This window comes from Macrobrachium rosenbergii, chromosome 4 (genome assembly GCF_040412425.1).
Source record: "Macrobrachium rosenbergii isolate ZJJX-2024 chromosome 4, ASM4041242v1, whole genome shotgun sequence".
Taxonomy (NCBI): Eukaryota; Metazoa; Arthropoda; class Malacostraca; order Decapoda; family Palaemonidae; genus Macrobrachium; species Macrobrachium rosenbergii.
The window spans coordinates 34,826,599-34,854,098 of NC_089744.1; the positions used below are offsets into that span (position 1 = coordinate 34,826,599).

Here is a 27,500-nt window from a genome sequence, read left to right on the forward strand (position 1 = left end):
CACCCAAGCTAACCTTTCTATCATTTCTTTCTCCCCATTTCTGAATCTTTGGACTCTTCTCACCATGCAAACACTTCATCTCAGCAGCCTCAGTGTTCTTTCATTCCCATTCGACCCGTACATTGCACTTCCCTAACGATTACTTTTTTTAATAGATTGGCTGACCTACTGCCAAATATATGCTGACACACACGCATGCACCTGTAGCCATATATATATATATATATATATATATATATATATATATATATATATATATATATATATATATATATATATATATATATATATATATATATATATATATATATATATATATATATATATATATATATGTGTGTGTGTGTGTGTGTGTGTGTGTGTGTTGTGTGTGTATGTATTTCAATATTCTACCATTTCACTTAAGAGGGAAATAGTTTAACGGGGGGAGACAATAACCGCTGCCACATTCTTACTTAAACTGCTGAATCTGGATGAGCTGTGCAGGAAACGTACGCAATGTTTGCCATTTCATATACCTACAGAGGAGGTTCATTAGCAAGTTGTCAAACCCTCTACACATATACACACACACAAACACACACACACATGTGTAGAGGGTTCGACATACTCTTATTATTGATGAACCTTCTCTTTCACTCTTGTTTACTGAACACCCCAAGTTGCATTATTGTTTGAGATTTCTGTGTTTTTATACAAAAGCAGGGTATATGGCTGCAAATGCCATGTTCCAGATATTCGGTGATTTTCACAGCGTGCAGGACTAAAAGAACGATAGCTTTTTTTCTGGTGTTTCACAGGAGGGACGACATGATTGCAACTTGCCGCATGTGAAGAGCTCATCTGCCTTCTGGGGTGTATTCTCCATCAAAGAGCCCAAAACCCTTCTCCAGGCACTTTTCTGCCATAGAGCGCACTATAACCAAACCTCAGGGCAGTCTGTGCCGTGGATTACTTATGCTTTGGTTATGAAGGATATGACCAGCATGCCCTAGGAAGTGTCAGTGGTCTGAGGTATGGTTATAATGCGCTTTATGGCAGAAAAGTGCATGGAGAAGGGTTTTGGACTCTGGTGGGAGGATGCACCCCAAAAGGCAGATGAGCTCTTCACATGTGGCCAATTGCAATCATGCTGTCCCTCTTGAGAAATATCACGAAAAATGATATCTTTCTCTTAGCCCTGCACGCTGTGAAAATCTCCGAATATACGTATATGTATATATATATATACATATACAAGTACATATACATATATATACACACACATATACCGGGTGTTTCGAAATTGGAGCCCCCCTCCACAGAACAAATGGAAAGTTATGAAGTTTTCTGCTATAGTCTGTCTCCAATTACATTATTTTAAGTTTCTATTAAGCTATTTCTCACTTTACATTTCTTGTATTTTCAGACTGAGTGGCGGAGTTAGATACAGCCATGGCTAACAACTCGGAGGAAATCAGATGGATTGACCGAATCCGGGCTATAACCTTCAGGGAGGCCAGGGATGCTGGCTCATCCTTCATTTCACGTTCCTGGATAGCTAAATGCATTAAAAGAGATGAATCCTTTGTTAAAAGAAACTGGAACAAAAATCCATGTGACTGTCGTCGCGAAATGAGTGAGAATCTTGGAAGGCCTGAAGTCCTTTCTCAGGAGTCAAAAGACATCATAGCTGAGGCAGTGGGTAGACCAAGAAAGTCTTTACGTAAATTGGCGCTTGAACTAGAAACAAAATGGGGAAAGAAGAGAAGTTATAGTGCTGCATATTGTGAGTTGAAAAAATCTGGTATCAAGCCATTTCATGTTATCAGCAAGCCCAACATCACTCAGCAACAGAGAGAAGACCGTGCATGGTTTTGTGGATCATTTCTTAAAGATTGGGATGAAGCTGACTTTCTCCATGTTACAGCATCAGATGAATTCTTCATTTACACAGTCAGGAAGCCAAATCATAAAAATGACATCATTTGGGCTGCAAAGTTGAATGATGGCGATGACGTGTGCTATCGCCAAGTTGTGAAATTTCCTGAATGTTTGGGAATTTTTCTCTGTTTCACAGCCAAACGGTTAATGTGGATCATCAAAGAAAAAGGACAGTCATGGAATGGCGAATACTTCAGAGAAACTGTGCTTACTGGTGGAGTATTTCCTCTCCTCAAAGATCCTGAAAATGTGTTATCTGTTGAAGAAGTCACATTTTTGCATGATAAGGCACCATGTTACAAGGCTCTTCAGACACAGGAGCTGCTTCGAAACAGTGGTATCAATTTCTTCTCATCAAGTGAATTTCCGGGTAGCTCCCCGACCTTAATGTGTGTGAAAACATTGGTAGTATCTTAAAGGATCGCGTTGAAGCGCACAGTGAGCTATGAAGGTATACCAAGCCCCGACTACCTGCAAAGAGAGGTGACCGAAGTGCTCAGGGAAATGGAGTTTGAGTCTCAGCTTTTTTGTGATTTGCTGAAATCATACCCCTCAAGAATGCAGGCTGTGGTACAGGCAGATGGAGGCCACACAAAATATTAAATACTCAGAGAGAAACTTAAATAAATACCTGTTCTGAATTACTTTTGTTTTTGTCCATATCAATTTTAGTTTATGCTGTAGAGGGGCGCTCTAATTTCGAAACACCCTGTATATATATACAATGTATATATATATATATATAAGTATCTATATACATATATATATGTATATATATATATACAGTATATATATGTATATATATATATACATACATATATATATATATATATATATATATATATATATATATATATATATATATATATATATATATATATATATAGATAGAGAGAGAGAGAGAGAGAGAGAGAGAGAGAGAGAGAGAGAGTTGTCTATGAGCTATACTTTTCCACTTGGATGGTGTGACTCAAAAGGCGTTAACATTTTGATTTGCAGCAAGCATCTTTGGACGTTGTTGCTTGCCCTTTGCCCTATCTCCACCTTGGTTGATATACACCACAGTCGAGTGGCTATCATGCCCACGAATCACTGCTGAGGTCAACAGAACTAAAATTGATTGATAAACGTTCCTAAAATGTCTACTCTGCCCTTGCTGGGATCTATCTCAGGTCTCTTGTTAGGATCGAGGCTGATAACCTAGATCTTCTACATTATCCCGCTCACTATACAGCTGTTCCTCAAATCCACAAAGGTGAGCAGTGTTGAGACTGGTCAGTATTTGGAAGAGCAATAACCAAAGAATACCAGATGCCGTTGGCACATGAACCCCTTTGCAAAAGTCGGATAGTATATAGGCATATACACGAGAGAGAGAGAGAGAGAGAGAGAGAGAGAGAGAGAGAGAGAGAGAGAGAGAGAGAGTCACGCCATTTGCTTAAATACAACTGCGAAACCGCTGACAGACGGAGATTATTTGTAAGAAGGACTCCTCACAAAGGGAGCAGGCTGGCTTTCTTCCCCCCGAAATGCGGCGGTAGGAGTTCCTTCCGGGTCTCGCCGGGTGCCGAGGCCATCTGTCGTCCTTAATACAGCCCCGCAGTCCCTTTTCGATCAAAATAACCGTCTCCCTCGCCTCATATCTCCCAACATTATTTCTCCCGTGACAATAACTTCCATGATCTCTTGCCTCAGAAATCCATAAGCGTAAATCGTTCTCTCTCTCTCTCTCTCTCTCTCTCTCTCTCTCTCTCTCTCTCTCTCTCTCTCTTCTCTTCTAAAGAGGTCCTGAAGTCGAGCTAGTGGGTCTGTAAACTCTGAACACTGCCAAGATACTCGATCGCTAGTGAAATCCCGAATTGAAATGCGAGATAAAAAAAGGTCAGCATTAGTTTCATAAAACTGACTGAAAGCTGATGTACAGCAATAAAAAAAGAAAAAGGCACAATCAGACAAACAAGACGTAAAGCGAAACGAAAAATTGCTCATTATTTCATTCAAACGGAAAAGAAAAAGTTGAAAAGGATTAGACTTCCGCAGCTCACGAGAACTGATGCACTTCGTAATCTCTCAAAATCGTAAACAAACAAACTATAAAGTCTTTACGAATAACTTGCTGGTCAATCTAATGATCTGGAACTGATATGAGGGATTTGCACGTAATCCGTAGGTGTCTCTGACCCTGATGTCTTTAGTTCAATTACTAATAATGAATAACTCTGTAAATATCGTACTGTGATATTTGATACATATTTAGACGTGATGCTATTAACTTAGAAGGTGCTCCGCCAAAAAGTATGTCAAACAATCAGTAAGCAAATAGGTAGTAGAAATCAAACTTTATTTTTTACTGCCATCTACCGTCCGTTCGACGAATGACTCGACGGTCCATGGAAGAAAGAGTAATACCTCCCTCCGTCATACCTAGCTTTGAATACAAAACCTCCGTTGGAACGACACCAGAAAGCAGGTCAATCGCTAGGTGTTTTAGGGAAGTGTTGAGTTTCCGGCGTGCGGAGGGTTTTAGGCGTGTGTTTATTGTCTAACACTTTGAAGTTCTTGAGTGGCTGGCAAGACTCTTGAGACGTCTATTGGTTGAATTTCATGTAAAGTATAATGTGGACTTGTCTTTATTGTATCTCTTGGTCTATTAATGACTGAATACGATTCTTCATAATTGCGTAGTTTCAGTTTCGCAGAAACTTTAATAACTTTGAGGTTACTTGGCTTTAGTGTCAGTAAATTTGGTAATTATAATTTTTTTCCAGATTTCTAGACACTGATGCAGAGGATGTCGACCATTTAAAGACCTTTGACTTCTCCGGACTCATTTGGTAACTATTTTTTCCGGCAAATTAAGGAGGTGAGACTCATTCCTCTTTTAGTATGTATATTCTCTATCTATTGCAAGCTAATCCTCCCCCTTCAGGGGCGGTGCCCCTGAAGCGGGGAGGATATCCTCTTGGTATACGGTAGTCTACCGTATGCCAAGATGGGGCTTGCGCTTTTCTTTTATCTCTTGCTTGGTAAGTGAAACTTCGGTTTTCCATTAGACATAACGGAAATGCAAACCAGGCACTTTTTTTGGGAACTTAGTCCTTTAGGTTTAAATTGACATGAGTTTTACCAGTATTAGTTCCTTGTACAGGTATTTAAGGATTTTTTAAATCTTGTATAAATTCTTTTCGTTAATTTTAATTTTAGGTATTTTCCCTAATTTAATCATGCTGTCGACTAATATTTTAGATTGATATATGAAATTACGGATATTTCTAGAGATCCCTTGACCTAAGTTTGTGTTATGTTCTAACGAAGTACTTGCAACTGAAATTTTTTGACCCCCTTGATTAGTTAAGTGTTACGTTCTAATTAAGTAATCTTGTAGCTTAAATGTTCTAATTAGAAATTTAAATTTTAGTCCCCTTAAGTATTTAAAGTGTTATGTTTTAACGAAGTACCCCAGCAGCTGAGATTTTGGAGACCCCTTTACTTCAGTTTTTAAAGTTCTAACAAAGTAATCCTGTAACTAATTTTTGCTCGGTATTAGGACTTGAAACAAAGTGCCTTGGATGTTGCATGACCTATATAAGGAACTTCAGTTCATCACTTTCTTCTTGGCAGGTTTTAGTGGTCTGATTGGCAGTGGCAGCAAGAGTCCAAGGTTTCGTAAACCCGAAATTGAGAGGCTGGCTGAACAGACGAAACTAGGTACAAGAAAGTCCTGTTTCTTGGCGTATGAACTACAGTTTTAACTGTCGTCGACACTCCATGATACTTTATCACGGCTAGATAGTTCCTGAATTGTAACCTAGCACATTCATAATCTACAGATTACCAGTAAGTTAGTTGCTAAGAAATGACGGAGACAAGTTGCATGAAGGTTTAATATACGCTTTTCAAGGATAGTTTCTGCTACACTCCGAATTGTAAAACTTGGTAATGTTGATAGTTTAATATGCATCTTATCCTTGGATCTGTAAACTGAAAATATTTTACCGGGAGTCTCATGTAATTTGTCATAATTAAACTAAATATATATAACAGGTTTAATAAATTTTCTTGTTACTCCTGACTTGGGTCTTAAAAAGTAACCATTCAAACATGTAGGAGCTTGCTTGAAAGTTGAATGTTCCTTGTATCATTTGAATAGGTACTTACAAACTTCGTTCTCCGTAACTGTCACAAGTCACTTCCACAGTCGAGTGACGTTTGAGCTAATGAGAATTACGATTGGAGAATCTACGAAGCGATATTCAGATGTGGTTTTTGATTAAATTCAGAATTACTTAAATTGTATGCGTTGACCCACTTTAAGGGAAATTATTTTTGTCAAAGTGCAGCTATTGCGTTAACCCTACACGTGTGTAACTCTTCACGTAGTTATGGCTATAGAGTGAATTGCCTAATTTGGTACTTAAAAAGCTAGTTGACTTGGGTTTTTGCTGGAAACTTCCAAAGAACATAGTCACTGTTCACACGCCATAATCTGTAGTGAATTTCAGGGCTGCATCCTGTTTAGTTATTTAACTTTTTGAATCTTGCCATGGGTAGTTAATCGAAAGGTTTTAAGTAGTCCTTTGCTCATTTCTTGTGGAGACCTACCCACTTGTGAGTATGCGTAGTTCAGAGTATATCGTTCGTGTAATTACGGTTAGATTATTTAATCTCCACATATTCCTCATGGTTGTATTGGAAATGGAGATTTTCCAGTGGGGGATTGAAGAGTTTTCGATCACGTCGTGTGTGTTTTGCAGTACTTAAATAATACGTGTTTGGTGTATACAATTTTTCAGGAACATTTATGTAACATGAACGAAGAATGAGATGTTTAAAGTATTTTGGAAGGTAGAATCGAATAAACGAGGTTCGCGACTGGAGGGGCATGAATGGGGGTTCATGTCTCGGTGACGCAACATTAATTATATATTTGGTTGGGAAGTGGATGTCTGAATTTGAGTTATTCAAAGGTAACAGTATAATGACTTGGACGCCTGGAAGTATAGAAGAAAAAAAATTCTGGTATATAATTTGTTCAAGAGGAGAAAAAAAAAAACAAAAAAAAACACGTAGCCTCAGATTTCTTTATTTCTAGACAAAGCTTGTTTTTTAATCACTCAAAACCGAGGTAGTCCACCACTGCAAACTAGCTGAGAACCACTGAATGATATCGAAAAGCAAGTTACATCAGTCAACATAGTAGTTCCTATTTGACAGATTTTGGCAGTCATTCATCAAGGCTTGAATGCTTCGCAAATACATTTATGTACCTTTACCTTCATTAACAAAACGCATGAGAACTTTAGTTTCAAAGAAACACGTACGTTTGTGTCATAGGTGAGAGATGAAGTTCATCACAAAAATATGAATGAGATTTTAACTGCCAGTCAGTCTGCCATATCTCATAGTTAACTTGTATTAAGGAGTTGTTGATTACCAAAACTTAGGAAGTTAAACCATGAAATGCTTGCAGTTATATAACATTATAATGAATTTGCTTCACACTGATGTGGGGATGTGTAGTTAGATTATATAAGCAAATTTGATTCGCATTGGTATGCAGATAAGTAGTTAGATTATGTAAGCAAAATTAGTTCATGTATACGCAGTTGCACCCGCGCGTGTACTTTGTGTGTGAGAGAGAGAGAGAGAGAGAGAGTGTCATTACGTAAGGATGAGAAAAGGAAGAAATCCAATCCCCTTTCCGACGAGACCATAAAACTCTCCCAAGAACAATTTGTCTGTCGTGAGAGGAACTCTGATTTTTCAAGCCGCGGTTCTCGTAAGGAAAGAAATACCCTACTTTACGGGATTTCTTTGGCATCTTACGTTATTTTATTAAATGCTAGTGCCACTCTGAGGAAAAGAGTAATATGACAATAAATTAATAAAAATTGACAGCAGTTGGCAAAGGATTATAAAGTTTAGATCGCATTATTTCAGAAAAATAGTGCGACCAAGTTTAATTTAGCCACTTTAACAGCTATTCATGTATTGATTTAAGTTTTGCCTCTGAAAAAAAATTTGAGTGTTAATCACTCCTATATTCGTTCTCGATTTGCTGAATTATCTGACATTTCCTGTGAAATTCGTATGAACCATATACAGTATGTATGTATACACACGCACGCACGCATACTATGCAGTGCTTCACCTGTGTAACAGCCATTTAAACACTGATGGAGCCATGCATGACTCACTTTGTAAATCTGGGGAGATTTCTGCCACTAGACTTATTTTTTTTATAGATTCGCTCTACGTCACTTTCGTAAGCTTTATCTCTTAATGTAGGGGTAGGAGGATAGTGCCGTCGGTGCAGTAGTCGTTACTGAAGGGTGTTTGCTTTTGAACTCCTTGCTGCACCTACCTTTTAGCATTTTTAGTCCATTCCCGCTCCCTTTCTTTCATCTTACCGCCCAACCTCTCTAATACTTCGTAGTGCAAGTGCAACTGTGGGTGTTTTTTTTCCAAGTTCTTCCTTTAGATCCTTAGGCTTCATCGCCTTTATTTTCCCGATTTCTTTACCTTGCTGTCCAACCACAGAGGCTCGTTCTTTTCAATGTTTGAAGCTCTGAATGACCGAAAGTGCCCAGTGTTTGGTTTACCAGCCTTAATTTCATAAAATCACAAAATTAATCTCAACAAAGGGCCATTCAGGAGTAGGACGCTGTAAAGTTTCGCATGTGCATATGTTTTATATTAGTTTGATAGTTACCTGAAATGTGAAAGGTTGTGTGACTGATCTTGAAAATCCAGTTTGTACATCCTGGGCGTGACCCTGAGTCAGAGCACTTATAAGAACCACTCTAACATAGGAAGGGATGTTTTAAGGTCAGTTTGGGAATGACATGTAGTTAATTTCATTTCATTCCTTTTGTACTTTCTGTCTAGAGAAACGAAAAAGAGTTTTGTAGTAGCAAGAAGTATTTAAAAATCTGCACTTGAATATGTAGTACATAATTGTTTGAACTGAAATTTACCTCAATTGTGAACCGTTATTTTTAGTATTTATTTGGTTAGGCGTTCTGTTATTTCTAGGTGCCTTTTTCATACGATTGTTTTTCCAGTGGCTTGCAATACGTGTTTTGCTTTGATCCTATTATTATTCTTGAGATCAGACATCGATCAAATACAGCGTACATATGGCATTTATCGGTTGAATGGAGCTTGTGGCCTTGTTAAGTTTTGTGTGAGTGAATTTGTCGAGGTTGACTTGACCATCACTTAATAGTTTTGATTTCGAATCGCAAGAGCATTAACTTTCCTTCCTTTTCTGTGGCCTCAAGATATATGTAATTGCTACCTACATTTTCGTTATCATCTATGGAGCATCACTATACTGTGACCGGATATAATAAGTAAAATGTCACAATAACGTATAGGAGCGACTGTATATTTCAAAATACAAAAAAAAAGGGAGCTTTCGACCGTTTGCACAACGGTCCTCTTCCGCCAAATTAATAAAAGTACATGTATTTCTTAAGAAGAAAATTGACGACGATTTTTTGTTGTTTTAACAGTCCAGGAAACCATCGAACAATCTTTCGGCATAAATTAAGAAATGGCGGTTATGTAATTGCTGTTTCTCCGTATCTAAGCCAGACGTTGTGATCTTAACGGCTGTTCCTCGATCGTACTGTGCTCGTTACTAGAGTCTAGGTGATTCCCGGGTGGTGAATGACATTCAGCATTATTGTGGCTGACGTATTATTTTCCTTACTGATAAATGATAAAATCAGGAACCTGTGAATGAGCTGTAGGCGAAACGAGTTATACTGTTTAGAAAAGTATCATTATTAGAGGATAAAAAGTCCACAATATATATCGCACATACGTAAGCTGTTTTCATTTATCTCTTCCTTGGGAGAGTCGGTAGAGTCGTGGCCTTGCACTCGTTAGGCCCGAGTTCGACTCTCCGGCCGGCTAATGAAGAGTTAGAGGAATTTATTTCTGGTGATAGAAATTCATTTCTCGCTATAATGTGGTTCGGATTCCACAGTAAGCTGTAGGTCCCGTTGCTAAGTAACCAATTGGTTCTTTGCCACGTTAAATAAGTCTAATCCTTCGGGCCAGCCCTAGGAGAGCTGTTAATCAGCTCAGCGGTCTGGTAAAACTAAGTTATACTTTTTTTTTTTGTTATTCAATTTAAGTCAAGTTTGAGGAGACTGTCTTGTTTAAGAACTAGTGTGCTTTAATTTCTCTATAATTTGCACTTTTATCCGTTTCGCAATTGCATTGAAATGACACCATTTGTGAATGTTATCAATGTATTTAATTATTGTTGCTGTTATGAAGGCTGACAAATAATAGCCCAGAATCCCTCAGAGGAAGAACGGAATTAGCAGTCAAGTTCAGTCCTCGGGAATTTTTGTTGTGTTAGTCTGAACTCGAAAATTTCACATTCAGTTCAATCTGTGGAAAATTCCAGTGCTTCAGAATGACTAATTTGAATTGTACAATGATCTGTCCAGCTGCTGACATTTGTCTGAAGTATATCGATGGTAGGGAGAGAACATACGCTGACATTTATTGTTTTCCTTCGCGTTAGAACTTGGGGTTTTATTGTAAATCGATCCTGGCTGCCCTATCAGGTCTTTTCTGGAGGTCTCTGTAAGTCACTCCGGTGTGCTCCACTTTGGATTACTGTTAGGGTGGCCAGAAGTCCTGCTTTAGGAAGGACAGTCCTGTTTGTGAGCATTCTGTCCTCTGTCCTGCTTCACCTGAAGAAGGACGCTAATTTGTCCTGCTTTTTGGGTCTGTCTAAACAAATATATATTAATACTAAAAATGTAAATAAATACATATACTAAAACAGTGAGAACTGATGGTCAAAATAACCATTGATTTTTTTTATTAGGCCAATAATTTTCTATAGTGGCTGTTGGCACAGTTAGGAACCCTAGGCATGGAGCCGCAGTGTACTTTTATAAAGGTCAGTTTACAGTAATATATATATATAATTATTATATATATATATAATATATATATATATATATATATATATATATATATATATATATAATATATATATATATATATATATATATATATATATATATATATATATATATATATATACATACATACATACATACATACATACATACATACATACATATACATACATATACACACACATTATACAACACTTTATATTTCAACTCCTCAATAATCATGTTTATTTAGGTTTAATTTAGGTTAAAAATTGGTGCTGGCAAAAAAAAAAAGTCCTTCTTTTTGGGAATTTGGAAATGGCCACCCTAATTACATTATCTAATCGCTTGGCCTTTTTTTTTTTAGTTTAAGCATCAGTTTGCACTGCGCATGTTATCAGTCATAATGAAGACAATAATGATAGTTGTAAAAATCAGAGTAAATGTTAATATGCTAATCTATTCGTAGTTTAACTATTAGCTGTAACTGGACAAGTTATCAATAATAGTAATGACAATAATAGCTGTAGTCGTGAAAACCAGTGCAAACATTGTTTTGGTAATCTAATTATGATTTGTCTCCAATAACAACAATAGCAACATTGATAAAAAGAGTATATTATTATTATTATTATTATTATTATTATTATTATTATTATTATTATTATTAATCCATTCTCATTGCATTTCTCACTGTCGTCGCCTGCATTATTTGTCAATATTATGACCATGTTTTTCGATCAACTTTCTCTTTATTCCATCATATGATGGTAATGAAATTAATAAAAATAATATTGACATTATCATTATTATCATTATTTTTATTAAGGCTTTCTTACTTCATTTTCCTCTCCTTTCTCACTATCCCTCCCATCATTATCGTTGTCAGTGGTATGACCATGAGTTTTTCGATCTCCGCATCCTCAGTTCTGTCGTAGTATCTGACCATCGACATAATGGTCTCTTGTTTGTCACTCTTTTCATAAGTTTTATTTTAACAGAGATCTTTCATGTTCACAATTGATCCATGGTCCCCTTCTCCTGCCGAAAACAACCAGATTTTCTGAACAGCAGCACCAGTATGCAGTAAATGTGCCCCACTGTCGAACTTCTCAGTTCCAGAGATTCGTTAATTCCTCACACCTTTGGACTGTGGAATATCCTCCCTGAGGATGTCGTGCAATTAGAACTTTAGAAATTCAAGCGAAGATGCAATGCAATACAATTCTTCTTGCATTTTAATAATTTTTTTTTATATTTTTATTTCTTATTAATTTGTTAACTGATCTGTTTTCCTAATGACTGATCTCCTCTTTCTGTATTTTCCATTACCTTCTGTTACTTCTTCCTAATGAACACCATATTCTTTGGAAGCTTGAATTTCAAGCCTGTGGCCCTTGTGGGCCTGCTCCATATGGATAGGGTTCATCCTCTGAATAATAATAATAATAATAATAATAATAATAATAATAATAATAATAATAATAATAATAATAATGTGAGGCTCGGTTTCAAACCGAGCTAAGACTTAGAAGCCTTTTATATAGAAACACTAAAACCGAGCTTGAACATAAATAACTCTGCCTTCAGCAGGGAAGCATTTTGACTTAAATTTATTTCTTACAATGTCAATGTGTTGATTGTATTCGTTTTATGTTTTTTGGATGTAAATGTGTTGTTTTTAAGTTTCACCAAAGCCACCGTAAGAATCGCAAGCGACGTCATCTGACGAGTGAAGCGGCTATTTCGGTTCGGAGGAGAGTTGGCCATATCCCTTTCCTCTTGTGTAGGGAGACCTCTACTATAATAGGAAACCATTATGAGTTGGGGAGGGGGGTTAAGGGGGAAGAAGCCTTTGTCTCCATTACAGAATTCTCCTCCACCCCCCCCCACACCTTTCCTCAGCCATGCGACCGGTCATTATCCTCTCTCTCTCTCTCTCTCTCTCTCTCTCTCTCTCTCTCTCTCTCTCTCTCTCTCTCTGTGTGTGTGTCTGTCACCTTTACTCACAGTTTTTTAAGATGAGCGTTTTATTAAGCTGTAGTCTTGTGTACGTCAGTGGTGGGTCAAGGATGCATTCGGGTCTGACAGTATACAAAGAGAGAGAGAGAGAGAGAGAGAGAGAGAGAGAGAGAGAGAGAGAGAGAGAGAGCCGTAGCCTTTTCAAACACTAGACGAGAATCAAACATACAATGAATGACACATTTTTACACATACCTTTCTTGTTTATGCACAGTTTTACAAATCTACTTATGTTTCTAAAACATTCGTCATGATACTTTAATTGAATTTCATACACTTCCTTATATAGTATTAGTAAGTTTTGCTTTCATGCCTAAAATGATTTTAATATGCAAAAACACACACATTATATGTATATATATGTATATATATGCATATCTATATGCATATCTGTACGTCTATATATATATATATACATATATATATATAATATATATATATATATATATATATATATATATATATATATATATATATATATATATATATATATATATATATATATATATATATATAGTATATATATATATATATATATATATATATATATATATATATATATATATATATATATATATATATATATATATATATATATATATATATATATATATATACTGCATTAAACCTTATAAATTCATTGTAACATTCAAACGTTTTTAATCACGTAAATTAAGTAAAAATGACAGAGTATGCAGTTTACTTTTATTTCACCAAGATTATTATAGGAGAGAATTTGAGTACAATTTAGTTTCTTGCCACTGATTTAGGACTCAGTGATAATTAATGCCTACGATGATTCTTCAGTCATAACCCATCTGGACCCTTCGGATTTTGAAATAAATAATTTTAATGTTGCCTTTGAATTTATTAGGATCTTTCAGGAGATCACGAATCATAAGCGCACATGACCGAAACGTCCTGCCTTGCAATTCTTTCTGCGCATGCTCTCTCTGCAACAGCCAAAGCCACGCAAAAGTCTTCCAAGAAATAGGCCGAATAGTTGACGAAATGGGGCGGAAGGGTGAGGCTTCACAATATGATTGTAGTGCGGCGATATAAATTCCTCCTCTTCTCTTTTCTTCTCCGCTGTAAAGTAGGGCTGATGTCAGTCTGTCGATGACGACCTCATATCTTTACGTCATCTTGACACTTCCACACTCCAGAATGAAGTCCATCCCGGAATTCTTTTTTCCGGCCACAGCTTCAGGAGCCACGATTGTGGATACGCGAAGGATGTTTTTCCTTTCTCTTTTTTAAGGACCGTGAACATCAAGCTTCAAGCTTTAGGCCTCAGGGAGATGGCAAAGTGAAAGGAACTGGCACTTTGTGTTAGTATTTTCTTAGGGCTTACAATTTATAGAAGCACAAAAACATTTCCTTTCTCTTACGCTATGATGATTGTAAAGCTTCACACTTTACTGTGCAGAGACAAGTAAATAACTTTTCCTTAAACAATGATCTGTCAAATTTCAAACTTTTATGATGGCAGAGACGAACAAGTTTGCAGCAAATCTAGAAAAATGTTACCTGTGATGGATTCAGATACTACCTCTTACAGTTTCCCATTTTGTTTGTTTGTTTTTTGTAGAAAGAAATCTTTTTCACCGTACTGTGGTTAGCTTTTGATTCTTTGTTGGCATAATACAGCATATATCAGAAAATAATCAGTAATATAGATTTTTCTTCAGGGTTTTATTTGTATATTAAAATATATAATTACCAAAAATAACCAGTTCATTACTTTTTACTTGATAGTGCAAATTGACAGCTGTGAAAAGCTATAAACATTGAGAGCTATATCTGGGACATCAACCCAGCACTGACTGTTCTAGAAAGGTAATTTACCCAGCACGCGACTGAGGTATAAAGGTGATTAAACTTCTTGTAAATGATATCAACGCTAATACAGTCTGCTCCTACAAACAATCAGTGTTAGTAAAAAATACTATGCATGTGAAAGTGCATGTTACCTTGACTGTTATTTTAATTTGTCTCTTGAGTCACTTCATATTGGGGTAATGTACTGTGTGTATGTATATACTATATATATATATATATATATATATATATATATATATATATATATATATATATATATATATATATATATATATATATATATATATACTGTAACACATATAAATATAAATATATATATGTATATATAAACACATATATACTAGCTGACCAACCCTTCGTTGCCCAGGAAAAGGAAAACTGAGTGACAGTCTACGTGTGCGGGGGTGGTGGGGAGGGTTATCCCTTTTATCTAGGTATTACTGTGGTGACTGTCCCATTTATCCAGGTGTTACTGTACTGCCTGGCCATTTTATCCAGGCATTACTGTGGTAACTGTCCCATTATCCAGGTATCACTATGCTGTCTGTCCCCTTTAACCAAGTATTACTGTGCTGCCTGTCCTTATTTAACCAGGTATTGCTGTACTGTCTGTTCCTTTTATCCAGGTATTACTGTGGTGACTGTCCTTATTTAACCAGGTATTGCTGTACTGTCTGTCCCTTTTATCCAGGTATTACTGTGGTGACTGTCCCTTTTATCCAGGTATTACTATGCTGTCTGTCCCTTTTTATCCAGGTATTACTGGGACGACTGTCCCTTTTATCCAGAAATTACTGTGGTGACTGTCCCTTTCATCCAGGTATTACTGTTCTGTCTGTCCTTTTTATCTAGGTATTACTGTGGTGACTGTCCCTTTTATCCAGGTATTACTGTGCTGTCTGACACCTTTAACCAGGTATTTCTGTCCTGTCTGTCCTTTTTATCCAGGTATTACTATGGTAACTGTCCCTTTTATCTGGATATTACTGTGGTAACTGTCCCTTTTATCTGGATATTACTGTGGTAACTGTCCCTTTTATCCAGGTATTACTATGCTGTCTGTCCCCTTTAACCAGGTATTAGTGTGCTGTCTGTCTCCTTTAACAGGGTATTACTGTGCTGCCTATCCCTTTTATCCAGGTATTACTGTGGTGACTGTCCATTTTATCCAGGTATTACTGTGGTGACTGTCCCTTTTATCCAGGTATTACTGTGGTGACTGTCCCTTTTATCCAGGTATTACTGTAACCAGGTGACTGTCCTGTTTATCCAGGTATTACTGTGGTGACTGTCCTTTTATCCAGGTATTACTGTGGTGACTGTCCCTTTTATCCAGGTGTTACTGTGGTGACTGTCCCTTTTATCCAGGTATTACTCCGTGTGACTGTCCCTTTTATCCAGGTATTACTCTGTGTGACTGTCCCTTTTATCCAGGTATTACTGTGGTGACTGTCCCTTTTATCCATGTATTACTGTGGTGACTGTCCATTTTATCCAGGTATTACTGTGGTGACTGTCCCTTTTATCCAGGTATTACTGTGGTGACTGTCCCTTTTATCCAGGTATTACTGTGGTGACTGTCCCTTTTATCCAGGTATTACTGTGGTGACTGTCCCTTTTATCCAGGTATTACTGTGGTGACTGTCCCTTTTATCCAGGTATTACTGTGGTGACTGCCCCTTTTATCCAGGTATTACTGTGGTGACTGAACCTTTTATCTAGGTATTAGCTGACCAACCTGGTGCTGCCTGGGAAAACTCTGAAAGACAACTGATAAACTCTCTCTCTCTCTCTCTCTCTCTCTCCTCCCAACACCCCTCTACTCTCTCTCCTTTTAAGATAGTTTCTTCAGTTACATTGCCCAGCATTTTTGACATTTTATATTTCACCCTTCCTCACCCCCACTTCCTACCGGGGCTGAACTTGAACCTAAAGGGCATTGGGAGTGTCACTATTCATCTCAGCGAGCTTGAAAACCATGGATTAGACACTAATATCTGTTATTTTTGGTTATTTTTACATGTCACCCCCTTCCCATCCTTCTCAACCCCCTTTCCTATTGGGGCTGAATTTGGACATATAGGGCATTGGGAGTGTCAGTATTCATCACAGCAGCCTCAAAAACTTGATTAGGCACTAATAATTGTCGTTTTCGTTTTTTTTTTTACATGTCAACCCCCTTCGCACCCCTTCTCACCCTTCTTCCTATCGGGGATGAACTTGAGCTTAACGGGCATTCAGAGTGTCACTGCTCATCTCAGCGACCTCGAAAACTATGGATTAGACACTAATATCTGTCATTTTTGGTTATTTTTACATGTCACCCCTTCCCACCCCTTCTCACCCCACTTCCTATAGGGGCTAAACTTGGGCTTACAGGGCATTTGAAGGTCACTATTCATCTCAGCAACCTCGAAAATTGTGGATTAGACATGATATCTGACGTTTTTGGTTTTTTTACATGTCACCCTCTTCCCAACCTTCTCATCCCCCTTCCTATCGGGGCTGAACTTGGACTTAAAGGTCATTGGGAGTGTTACTATTCATCTCATACATACATGCATACATTACACTGGTGACTGTCCCTTATATCCAGGTATTACTGTACTGTCTGTCACCTTTAACCAGGTATTACCAATGCTGTCAGTCCCTTCTATCCAGGTTTTACTGTGCTGCCTGTCCCTTTTATGTATTCATTACTAGGACAACTATCTCTTTTATTCAGAAATTACTGTGGTAACTGTCCCTTTTATCCAGGTATTACTGTGGTGACTTGTCTCTTTTATTAGTGTATTACTGTTCTCTCTGTTCCTTTTATCCAGGTATTACTGCGGTGACTGTCCCTTTTATCCAGGTATTACTGTGGTGACTGTCCCTTTTATCCAGGTATTACTGTGGTAACTGTCCCTTTTATCTAAGTATTAATGGGGTGACTCTCCCTTTTATCCTGGTATTACTGTGGTGACTGTCCCTTTTATCCAGGTATTACTGTTTTCTCTGTCCCTTTTATCCAGGTATTACTGTGCTGTCTGACAACTTCAGCCAGGTATTACTATCCTCTCTGTCCCTTTTATACAGGTATTACTGTGGTAACTGACCCTTTTCTCCAGGCATTACTATACTGTCTGTTCCTTTAACCAGGTATTACTGTGCTGCCTGTCCGTTTTATGCAGGTATTACTGTGGTAACTGTACCTTTTATTCAGGTATTACTGTTCTCTCTGTCCCTTTTATCCAGGTATTACTGTTCTCTCTGTCCCTTTTATTCAGGTATTGCTGTCTGACAACTTAAGCCAGGTATTACTATCCTGTCTGTCCCTTTTATCCAGGTATTACTGTGGTAACTATCCCTTTTATCTAAGTATTACTGTGGTGACTGTCCCTTTTATCCAGGTATTACTGTTCTCTCTGTCCCTTTTATCCAGGTATTACTGTTCTCTCTGTCCCTTTTATCCAGGTATTACTGTGCTGTCTGACAACTTCAGCCAGGTATTACTATCCTCTCTGTTCCTTTTATACAGGTATTACTGTGGTAACTGACCCTTTTCTCCAGGTATTACTATACTGTCTGTCCCCTTTAACCAGGTATTACTGTGCTGCCTGTCCGTTTTATGCAGGTATTACTGTGGTAACTGTACCTTTTATCCAGGTATTACTGTTCTCTCTGTCCCTTTTATCCAGGTATTGCTGTCTGAAAACTTTAGCCAGGTATTACTATCCTGTCTGTCCTTTTATCCAGGTATTACTGTGGTAACTGTCCCTTTTATCCCTGTATTATTGTGGTGACAGTCCCTTCTATCCAGTTATTACTGTGGTGACTGTCCCTTTTATCCAGGTATTACTGTGGTGACTGTCCCTTTTATGCAGGTATTACTTTGGTTTCTGTCCCTTTTATCCAGGTATTACTGTGGTGACTGTCCCTTTTATCCAGGTATTACTGTGGTGACTGTCCCTTTTATCCAGGTATTACTGTGGTGACTGTCCCTTCTATCCAGGTATTACTGTGGTGACTGTCCCTTTTATCCAGGTATTACTGTGGTGACTGTCCCTTTTATCCAGGTATTACTGTGGTGACTTTTCCTTTTATCCAGGTATTACTGTGGTGTCTGTCCCTTTTATCCAGGTATTACTGTGGTGACAGTCCCTTTTATCCAGGTATTACCGTCGTCTTTAACCAGGTAATTACCATGCTGTCAGTCCCTTTTATCCAGATACTAGCTGACCAATGTGGCTCTGCCCAGGAAAATTCTGAATGACAACCGATAAACTCTCTCTCTCTCTCTCTCTCTCTCTCTCGGATTCTCTCTCTCTCTCTCTCTCTCTCTGTTCCTTGTTGTTGGCTTAGCCGGTAGAGTTGGGGGCTAGTACCGCTAGGCCCCAGTTTGAGTCTAATCGGCTAATGAAGAATTAGAGAATTTATTTCTGGTGATAGAAATTCATTTCTCGCTCTCTAATGTGGTTCAGATTCCACAATAAGCTGTAGGTCCCATTGCTAAGTAACCAGTTGGTTCAGCCACGTAAAATAAGTCTAATCATTCGAGCCAGCCCTAGGAGAGCTGTTAATCAGCTCAGTGGTCTGATAAAACTAAGATATACTTCTCCTCTCTCTCTCTCTCTCTCTCTCTCTCTCTCTCTCTCTCTCTCTTGTTAAGATAGTTGCTTCAATTAGATTTCTCAGCATTTTCGATATTTAATATTCCAACCCTTCTCACCCGTCCTTCATATCGGGGCTGAACTTGGATTTAATTAAAGGTCATCAGGAGTGTTACTATTCATCTCAGCAACCTCGAAAACTATGGAATAGAGACTAATGTCTGTCATTTTTGACATTTTATTTTTCGTCCCTTCTCACCCCAGCCTTCCTATTGGGGCTGAATTTGGACTTAAAGGACATCGGGAGTGTCACCATTCACCTCAGCGACCTCGAAAACTATGGATTAGACACTAATATCTGTTGTTTTTGTTATTTTTACATGTTACCCCTTCCCACCCCCACCCACTTTGGTGCCAGTGATGTCTTACCCCTACAGTAAGTAATATGTATACCGAAATTAGTTATGATATATTCATAGAGCTTATTTAGTTACTAAGTCTACTGGCAGAACCAGCCCTGTTTCAGGGAGGCCTTTCCCACCTCAACCTCCTTTGATGCCCTGTGGTGCTACTGATGTTTTACTCCCACAGTATTCTTTTCCAGATAGTAAGTCATAAGTATACCAAGTTTGGTTGAAATTGCTCAATGCATTTTAGTGTTATGCTGGAACATACACACACACATTACATACATACATCCATTTATATATATATATATATATATATATATAGATTACTTTGGTGAATGCCCCTTTTATCCAGATATTACTGTGATGACTGTCCCTTCTTATGCAAATATTGCCGTGTGTCTGTTCTTTTTATCCAGTTGATGACTGAAAAGCATTTTCAATGATATATTTCTATGGTCTTGATTATTTGAAATTCAGTATGATAAACCCATAGAGTTTATTTGCCACATAAGTTTCAAAGGGAGGAGTGATGGGGGGAAGTGGAAGGGGGCGGGAGTACAGGTTTGAAACCTACCCTATTGTCTAAGTTGGTTCAAATGATGGCCACGTGCCAAATTTTGTCTAGGTCGTCAGGTGGTTCGGATTTCTATAGCGCACCAACATACAAACAAACACATTCACTTTTATACATAAGATATATATATATATATATATATATATATATATATATATATATATATATATATATATATATATATATTTATATATCTGTGTGTGTTTGTGAAAGGATATGAGCAAGAAAAAGACATAAAGATCTGGTTTAGCTGTCCTTTAGAGAATGTGTACTGGTTCAGTAAAAGGCCCAATATACAGTAAGATAATAAAACGAAAGATCTGGTTTAGCTGTCCTTTAGAGAATGTGTACTGGTTCAGTAAAAGGCCCAATATACAGTAAGATAATAAAACGAAAGACTAGACTGTGGATGAAATTAAAGTTAAGGGATTCCGTTTTAATTCCTTTAGGAGTTCGTCCATTTTTAGAACTGTTCAAACCTTGGTAATTAGAACAGATTAGAAGTTGAGGTCGCCCTGTGGAATAACCGCTCTCAGGTGAATTCGGCGGGACTTCTCGCACGGGACTCTAACCTCTAAGGCATCGTGTCACAGAGGTTTAATTAGGATTTCCGTGGACGTAGAAGGTATCGACTCTTAGCATTTTCCGGGGGAAGATAAAACATAAAAAAAAATAGATAAAAAAATGAGGACTGGATTTTAGCCGTTCTTCAGGATGTTGTTGAAAAATAACGGCTGCTGTAAAACTCATCCGACTGTGAGATAGAAAGCCTGTTTGATGCTCCCCGTTTCATATTAGAGACTTTGGTCTTTCCCTTTGTTTGTTTTTTCATTTTTATTTATTTTTTATAATTATTCTTTACCTTTACGTTCTATACACGCTGAAGCAAAGGGTTACCGAAGATTAATGTGATTGTACTTTTTTTTTTAAAAACGGAATTAGTAATGACGATCCTTCCAGATATTTATAATTTGTTAAACAACCTAGGGAAGGAATAAAGACAGTTAATGTATAAGTATCACTCCATGTTTAAGTACAACGGTCTCACGGAGAAATGACAAGCTAATCCACAAAAAAACAAAAATTCAATAGATTTTTCTAAAGCTTCTTGGCAAGGTATCCAGTGGATCAACGACTGATCCATTTGATCTTGAGGGTGATCCTTGTGACCAGCGAAGCCCAATAAACTGGATTTTCGTTCAGTGATTAATTTTAACAATCTATTTCAGAAACGATGTCTATAATAAGGTGTCATAGCATATTTATTTGTTAATGTGTTTAGAAATGCAGGCATTTTCTGAGATTTTATTCCGTTTGTTTCCATAGGTCTCGACTGAGTATCTTGCTGCAGTCTATGACGTACCCCTGTTAAGGAATTTGTGTTTCTGAGGACAGCTCATTTGAAGGATTTCAAGGGCCACTGGTAAGATTATCCTTGATTTTCTCTTTTTTTTTTATCTGATACAGTATGTACACACACACATACATACACATGCACAGATATATATATATATATATATATATATATATATATATATATATATATATATATATATATATATATATATATACATATATATATATTATATATACTGTATACACACATATATATATTATATGTATGTGTGTATGCATGTATGCATTCATGTATGCGTGCGTGCGTGTATATGTGCAGCATGTATAAGTACCTTCAGTCATACATAACAATGACAGCTTTCTTTGAAAGGGTAGGAGGTTGATTTCTTAAAAAATAATGACACCAACACGTACATTCATCAAAATCACTAACTTTAAGCTACGAATCTGAGTCCCTGATTTTGTTCAGGCGTCGTAACTGACCTGAAATCCGTCGTAGGTCCATGATGCGAACTTCATGACGCACTTCTGCTCGTCGAATGGGAAGAATTCGACGTTGATCGAACACGACGACTTGAAGATCGCTGACGATAACCACGTGACGTTGCCGTCTGACGTCACGATGATGTTGGTGCTCAGGATGGCCGTGTTGTACTGGCTGTCAGCACTGTCGGGGAGGGAGGAAAGTGAGGAAAGTGAGGAGGTGGGAGGTAACTAGACGGTAAGGAAAATTAGACTTATATGCTTAACATTGTGAAAACAGTGTTGACTAAATGATGAAGTTTAAAGCTCCCAGACTAAAATTTATGAGTTATTTTTTTTTGTCAAACTTCATCTAAAGATTATAGTTTATAGTTACGTCTACGGAGTCTAGTCATTCAGCTTTATTTGAGTAAGTAATTTTATTCAGACAACAAAAATACTATTTGGTTTCATTCTGTCAAATGTCCCTCGAAATCATAGTTATGAAACTGTTATTCCTTATTTTAGTTAACATACGTTACTATTATGAATGCAATTATTAACAACATATTTAAGCATAATTTATCCAGGTATATCATTATTGCCAACTCCAGGTTCATCAGCAGCGCGTCGAGTGGATAACGCTTGCAGTTCTGGTCAGCTGTACCCTGCATGCTCTCTCGGGCTTCCTCAAAGGTTAGTCATTTCCAACACCTACAGGTCTTTTCCTCCTCAAATTCTTCTCGAGACTTCTAAATTACACTTTCTTCACCAGCGTGTCCTTAATTCTGTCTATGTGACCATCACTCTGATCCATTTTTTCGTCCGTGCAGAATATTCAGGCATTTATTTCTTCGTTTTATTTACATTGATCTCTTTCAGTCGTATTTTCTTAATACAGAAAACATAATTCAACTCAACTAATTCGCCTCTGTTGCTGTTTCGTTCAAAATCAAACGTCCATTCTTCATTTCCGTAAAGGAGATTTGGTTCAACATTTCTTTGTTGACTTCCTTTTCCAGACGTTTTGCCTCTCCAATTACAGTTACTCCAAGAACCTATACGAATGACCTCTTTCGCTCTTCTTCCACATGTCCTCCTAAGCAGAGAATTAGGTACCCTGTAGGTATTAGGCAGTTGTGGGTTATAGCGAGAGCGGAGAAGGTATGGGCTAAGACTGTCATTCCTAGATACTTACTGAGAAGGAGAATGGAAAGATTTTATATGTATATATATATATATATATATATATATATATATATATATATATATATATATATATATATATATATATATATATATATATAGAAATCATCAACACACAATCACGTGTGGAACAGAAATAAATTTCTGACTCACGTCGGGATCGAACCCAGGTCTCTCAGGTGGAAAGCAAGGGCGTTATCCACTGGGCCATACAAGTCTAATTCCTTGGGTGCAGTTGCTCTCAGGTTCCAACTTCTTTTAGACTTGTATGGCCCAGTGGATAACGCCCTTGCTTTCCACCTGAGAGACCTGGGTTCGATCCCGACGTGAGTCAGAAATTTATTTCTGTTCCACACGTGATTGTGTGTTGATGATTTCTATCTTATTCACTCAGAAGGGATAATCCGAATGAAATGTTGTCTATTGGGTCATTGCTGAGTCGGGAAGTTGGGAAAACTCGCTGGTATGCAAGCAAGCTTGCCCAGGTAATTCCTTGGGTGCAGTTGCTCTCAGGTTCCAACTTCTTTTAGACTTTATGGCCCAGTGGATAACGCCCTTGCTTTCCACCTGAGAGACCTGGGTTCGATCCTGACGTGAGTCAGAAATATATATATATATATATATATATATATATATATATATATATATATATATATATATATATATATATGTAAATGAATTTTATCATCACCATGATTCATATACAAGCAATAAGCTACAAATGCCCATATCAAACTCGGAAATAACATATTTTCATATATGACCCGAAGGGGAATTTTTAGTTGATAAGTTCGTCGTCTCGTGGGCTCGAACCACGGAAGACAAGAACTCAGGACTACGGTGACTGAGTTCTTGTCTCCCGTGGTTCGAGCCCACGAGACGACGAACTTATTATCAACTAAAAAAATACTCGTTCGGGTAACATATATGAAAATATATTATTTCCAAGGTAGAGCGAACTGGATATTAAAGGACATTTGTAGCTTAATGCTTGTTTATGAATCACGGTGATGTGACAAAATTCATTTTATATATATATATATATATATATATATATATATATATATATATATATATATATATATATATATATATATATATATAGAGTTTGCATCTACTGCGTTGTTGTGTAATATTAAATTTTCTTAGAGTTACTTCCTTAAAAAGTATTTAGTCCATTCGTATGCTTATACACCATAAATGATCAAACGTACCAAACGGTATACGAGGTATTCTTTGAGTATTTTTTCGCGACTAATACGAAAATGGAAGAAAGAACAAACAAGCTGCTGTGCTAACGCCTAGACCTGTGGGGGTGCAACATGATGAATGGTATTCGCAAGACGCCCATCATTTGTTTACACGCCATTAAACTCTAACAAACCCGGCAACAGTCCAACGAAAGGGTTTTGAAGGCAGCTTCGAAATATGACGTTAAATGCTCCTATAACTTTCGAGAATAACAGATGATTATAATTATCATTGCGATTCAAGATGATGTGGTAACCTTAACGAGAAAGGAGAGACTGTGGTGAGAAAATCTAAAGCACTCTGCAAGATTTATTTCATATACCTTTTGGAAGTAGAAAAGGGGAAGACTTCTGTCTTTTGGTTTACTTTCCCACAAAGTTCATAAGTTCGACTTTATTAGCTGCATTTTAACAGAGACCTTTCACTTTCACAGCAATTGATCCCTGATCCTCTTTTCCTGCCGAGAGCGACCAGATTTTCAGAACAGTAGCACTAAATGCAGTAAATGTGCCTCGCTGTCGAACTTCTCAGTTCCAGAGGCGCTTTATTCCTCACACCGTTGGACTGTGGAACAGTCTCCCTGAGGATGTTGCGCAATTAGAACCTCAAAAGTTCAAGCGAAGATGGAATGCATTATTACCCTAAAACATTTCACCTTGTATTTTGATAATTTATTTATGTTTTTACCTATTTATCTATTATTTATAATTAATATTTTTTTTATTTTCTAATAACTGGTCTCGTCTTTCTGTATTTCCTGCTATGTTCTGTAACTTCTTTCAAATGAACACCTTATTTTTTGGAAACTTGAATTTCATGTTACTGGCTCCCGTAGGCATGTTCCGTATGAATAGGGGTTGATCTTCTGAATAATAATAATAATAATAATAATAATAATAATAATAATAATAATAATAACCGATACAAAAGTTTTTCCAATATATTACTGTGATTCTATTGTTATTTATGCATAGTCATCAAGCTATTTGCTGTTAATTAGTTCCTGGTAGATAATAGGACCAAATCCGAAAGGACTTGCGTTGCCACTTCTGTATAGAGATTTGACTTTGCTGGCCCAGCGGTTTTTTGTACGCGAGGGCTTCGTTATGATTTACAACGCTGACCCTATATTGCTGCATGTCAGGTCACACAAAATATGATGTACGAGTTCAAGGGCGAAGTATATGCTTTTGCGAAATACCTAATTTATCACTGACGAAAAAGTAACTTGGGAATCAAAATGTCACAGGCTTATATTCGGTCACCCAACCGCCCCCTCCCCATCAATTCCACTTACCCCCCTCTCTCTCTCTCTCTCCTCTCTCTCTCTCTCTCTCTCTCTCTCTCTCTCTCTCTCTCTCTCTCCTAGGGGGTTAGTGCCGTCAGTGCACCTCATGCGGTGCACTCTAGGCATTACTTAAGGTTCTTTGCAGCGTTCCTTCGTTCCCCAGCTGCAACTCCTTTTATTTCTTGTAATGTACCTCCGTTCATATCCTCTGTCTTTTATCTTACTTTCCACCCTCCCCTAACAATTGATTCATAGCGCAACTGCGAGGTTTTCCTACTGTTACATCTTTCAAACCTTTTAACTGTCAATTTCCGTTTCAGCTCTGAATGACCTCAAAGGTCTTAGCGCTTGGTCTTTGGCCTAAATTCTCTCTCTCTCTCTCTCTCTCTCTCTCTCTCTCTCTCTCTCTCTCTCTCTCTCTCTCTCTCTCTCTCTCCTTGTCTGTCTGTCTCTCTCGTCTCCTAATGACAGATAATTGGCTCGCTGGGTCTGATTGATCTCGCTCTCGACATGATTTTTGCCTTTTTGGCAGTCATCAAAATAATTGGGTTATTTTTTTAACGCTAATTTTTATTGCTGGAGTCTTTCGGTATGAGGACACTTCTGGCATGCTGAAAATGATAATAAAAAAAGGCTTTCCCCTTGAATCGATATAATGAAGTTACCCTCATGAAAACTCAGTTTTTTTTATGTTTTACCCAAAAACAGAATTTTCGAAAAAGCAATTTTCGTCTAGATCCCGCGCATTTCTTTGATGATTATACATATGCACGCACGCGCGCGCACACACACGCATATATATATATATATATATATATATATATATATATATATATATATATGTATATATATATATATATATATATATATATATATATATATATATATATATATATATATATATATATATATATATATATATATATATATATATATATATATATATATAAATGTATATTTCCACTATTCTCTTTTCACCATTCGAGAAGGTGGTGCCAGGAGGTTGGACCCTTCATGTTTGCATCAAATATATTTTGGATGAGGGTACTAGGCCCTCACTCAAGGTGATGAGCGGTGGGCTTACGTCTGGCATAACGGACATGTTACTGCAACATTCCTCGACGGCCTTAAGTATCATGCTTTAGCGGTGCCACAATTGCCTCACTGGTGAAAAGTTCTGGGTTCGATCGTGGGCGAGTTCTGAAGCCATTGTTCTTCCTGTATTCTAAGCAGTAAACTAGGTACATGGTATTAGATGACTGTTGTAGGGGGCATCCGGGTAGGGGAAGAGGGAAAGCAGAAGAAAAAGAAAAGAAGAAAGAGTAAGGGCGCTCAGCATTTCCACAAAATAGATATACTCCCATATTTAAATACAGTGAAAACGGGCGGCCCGTACGAGGTAACATCATCCCATCAGGACGCAACATTCATCAGACATCTTCTCTTGCTTTTGAACGAAAATACACCTCCCTGGCTCAATAACCAGTTGGAAAGAGGAAACATTTTAGAATAATTATCGCTCTTCTTTTGAAATTTCTGTTCATTTACTATGGACATTACTGGCTATTTACTGAAAAGACGTCCTGCGCACAATATATCCTTGGAAACCACTTTCTCCTTGTTGGAAATCTAGTTGGCAATGGT

The 27,500-nt window shown here is 37.4% G+C and overlaps 1 protein-coding gene and 1 long non-coding RNA gene across 4 annotated transcripts in view; one reads left to right on the plus strand and one right to left on the minus strand.

The window, feature by feature from the left end:
- The window catches only part of LOC136832671 (neuronal acetylcholine receptor subunit alpha-10-like), a 415,833-nt gene that overhangs the window by 23,062 nt on the left and 365,271 nt on the right, over positions 1-27,500 (minus strand). For both annotated transcript variants that reach the window (XM_067094006.1, XM_067094017.1), the window contains exon 6: positions 22,133-22,316. In XM_067094006.1, coding sequence (XP_066950107.1) covers positions 22,133-22,316 — 184 coding nt within the window. The remainder of the gene's footprint in view (positions 1-22,132; positions 22,317-27,500) is intronic.
- The window catches only part of LOC136832672 (uncharacterized), an 89,386-nt gene continuing 66,266 nt past the window's right edge, over positions 4,381-27,500 (plus strand). Inside the window, exons 1-6 of one of the 2 annotated variants that reach the window (XR_010851283.1) lie at positions 4,381-4,529; positions 4,692-4,786; positions 5,545-5,760; positions 21,620-21,716; positions 22,149-22,370; positions 22,726-22,807. This is a non-coding gene — a long non-coding RNA (uncharacterized lncRNA). Of the gene's footprint in view, positions 4,530-4,691; positions 4,787-5,544; positions 6,210-21,619; positions 21,717-22,148; positions 22,371-22,725; positions 22,808-27,500 lie in introns of those variants that run through there. The other variant, XR_010851282.1, reaches the window with a different exon arrangement.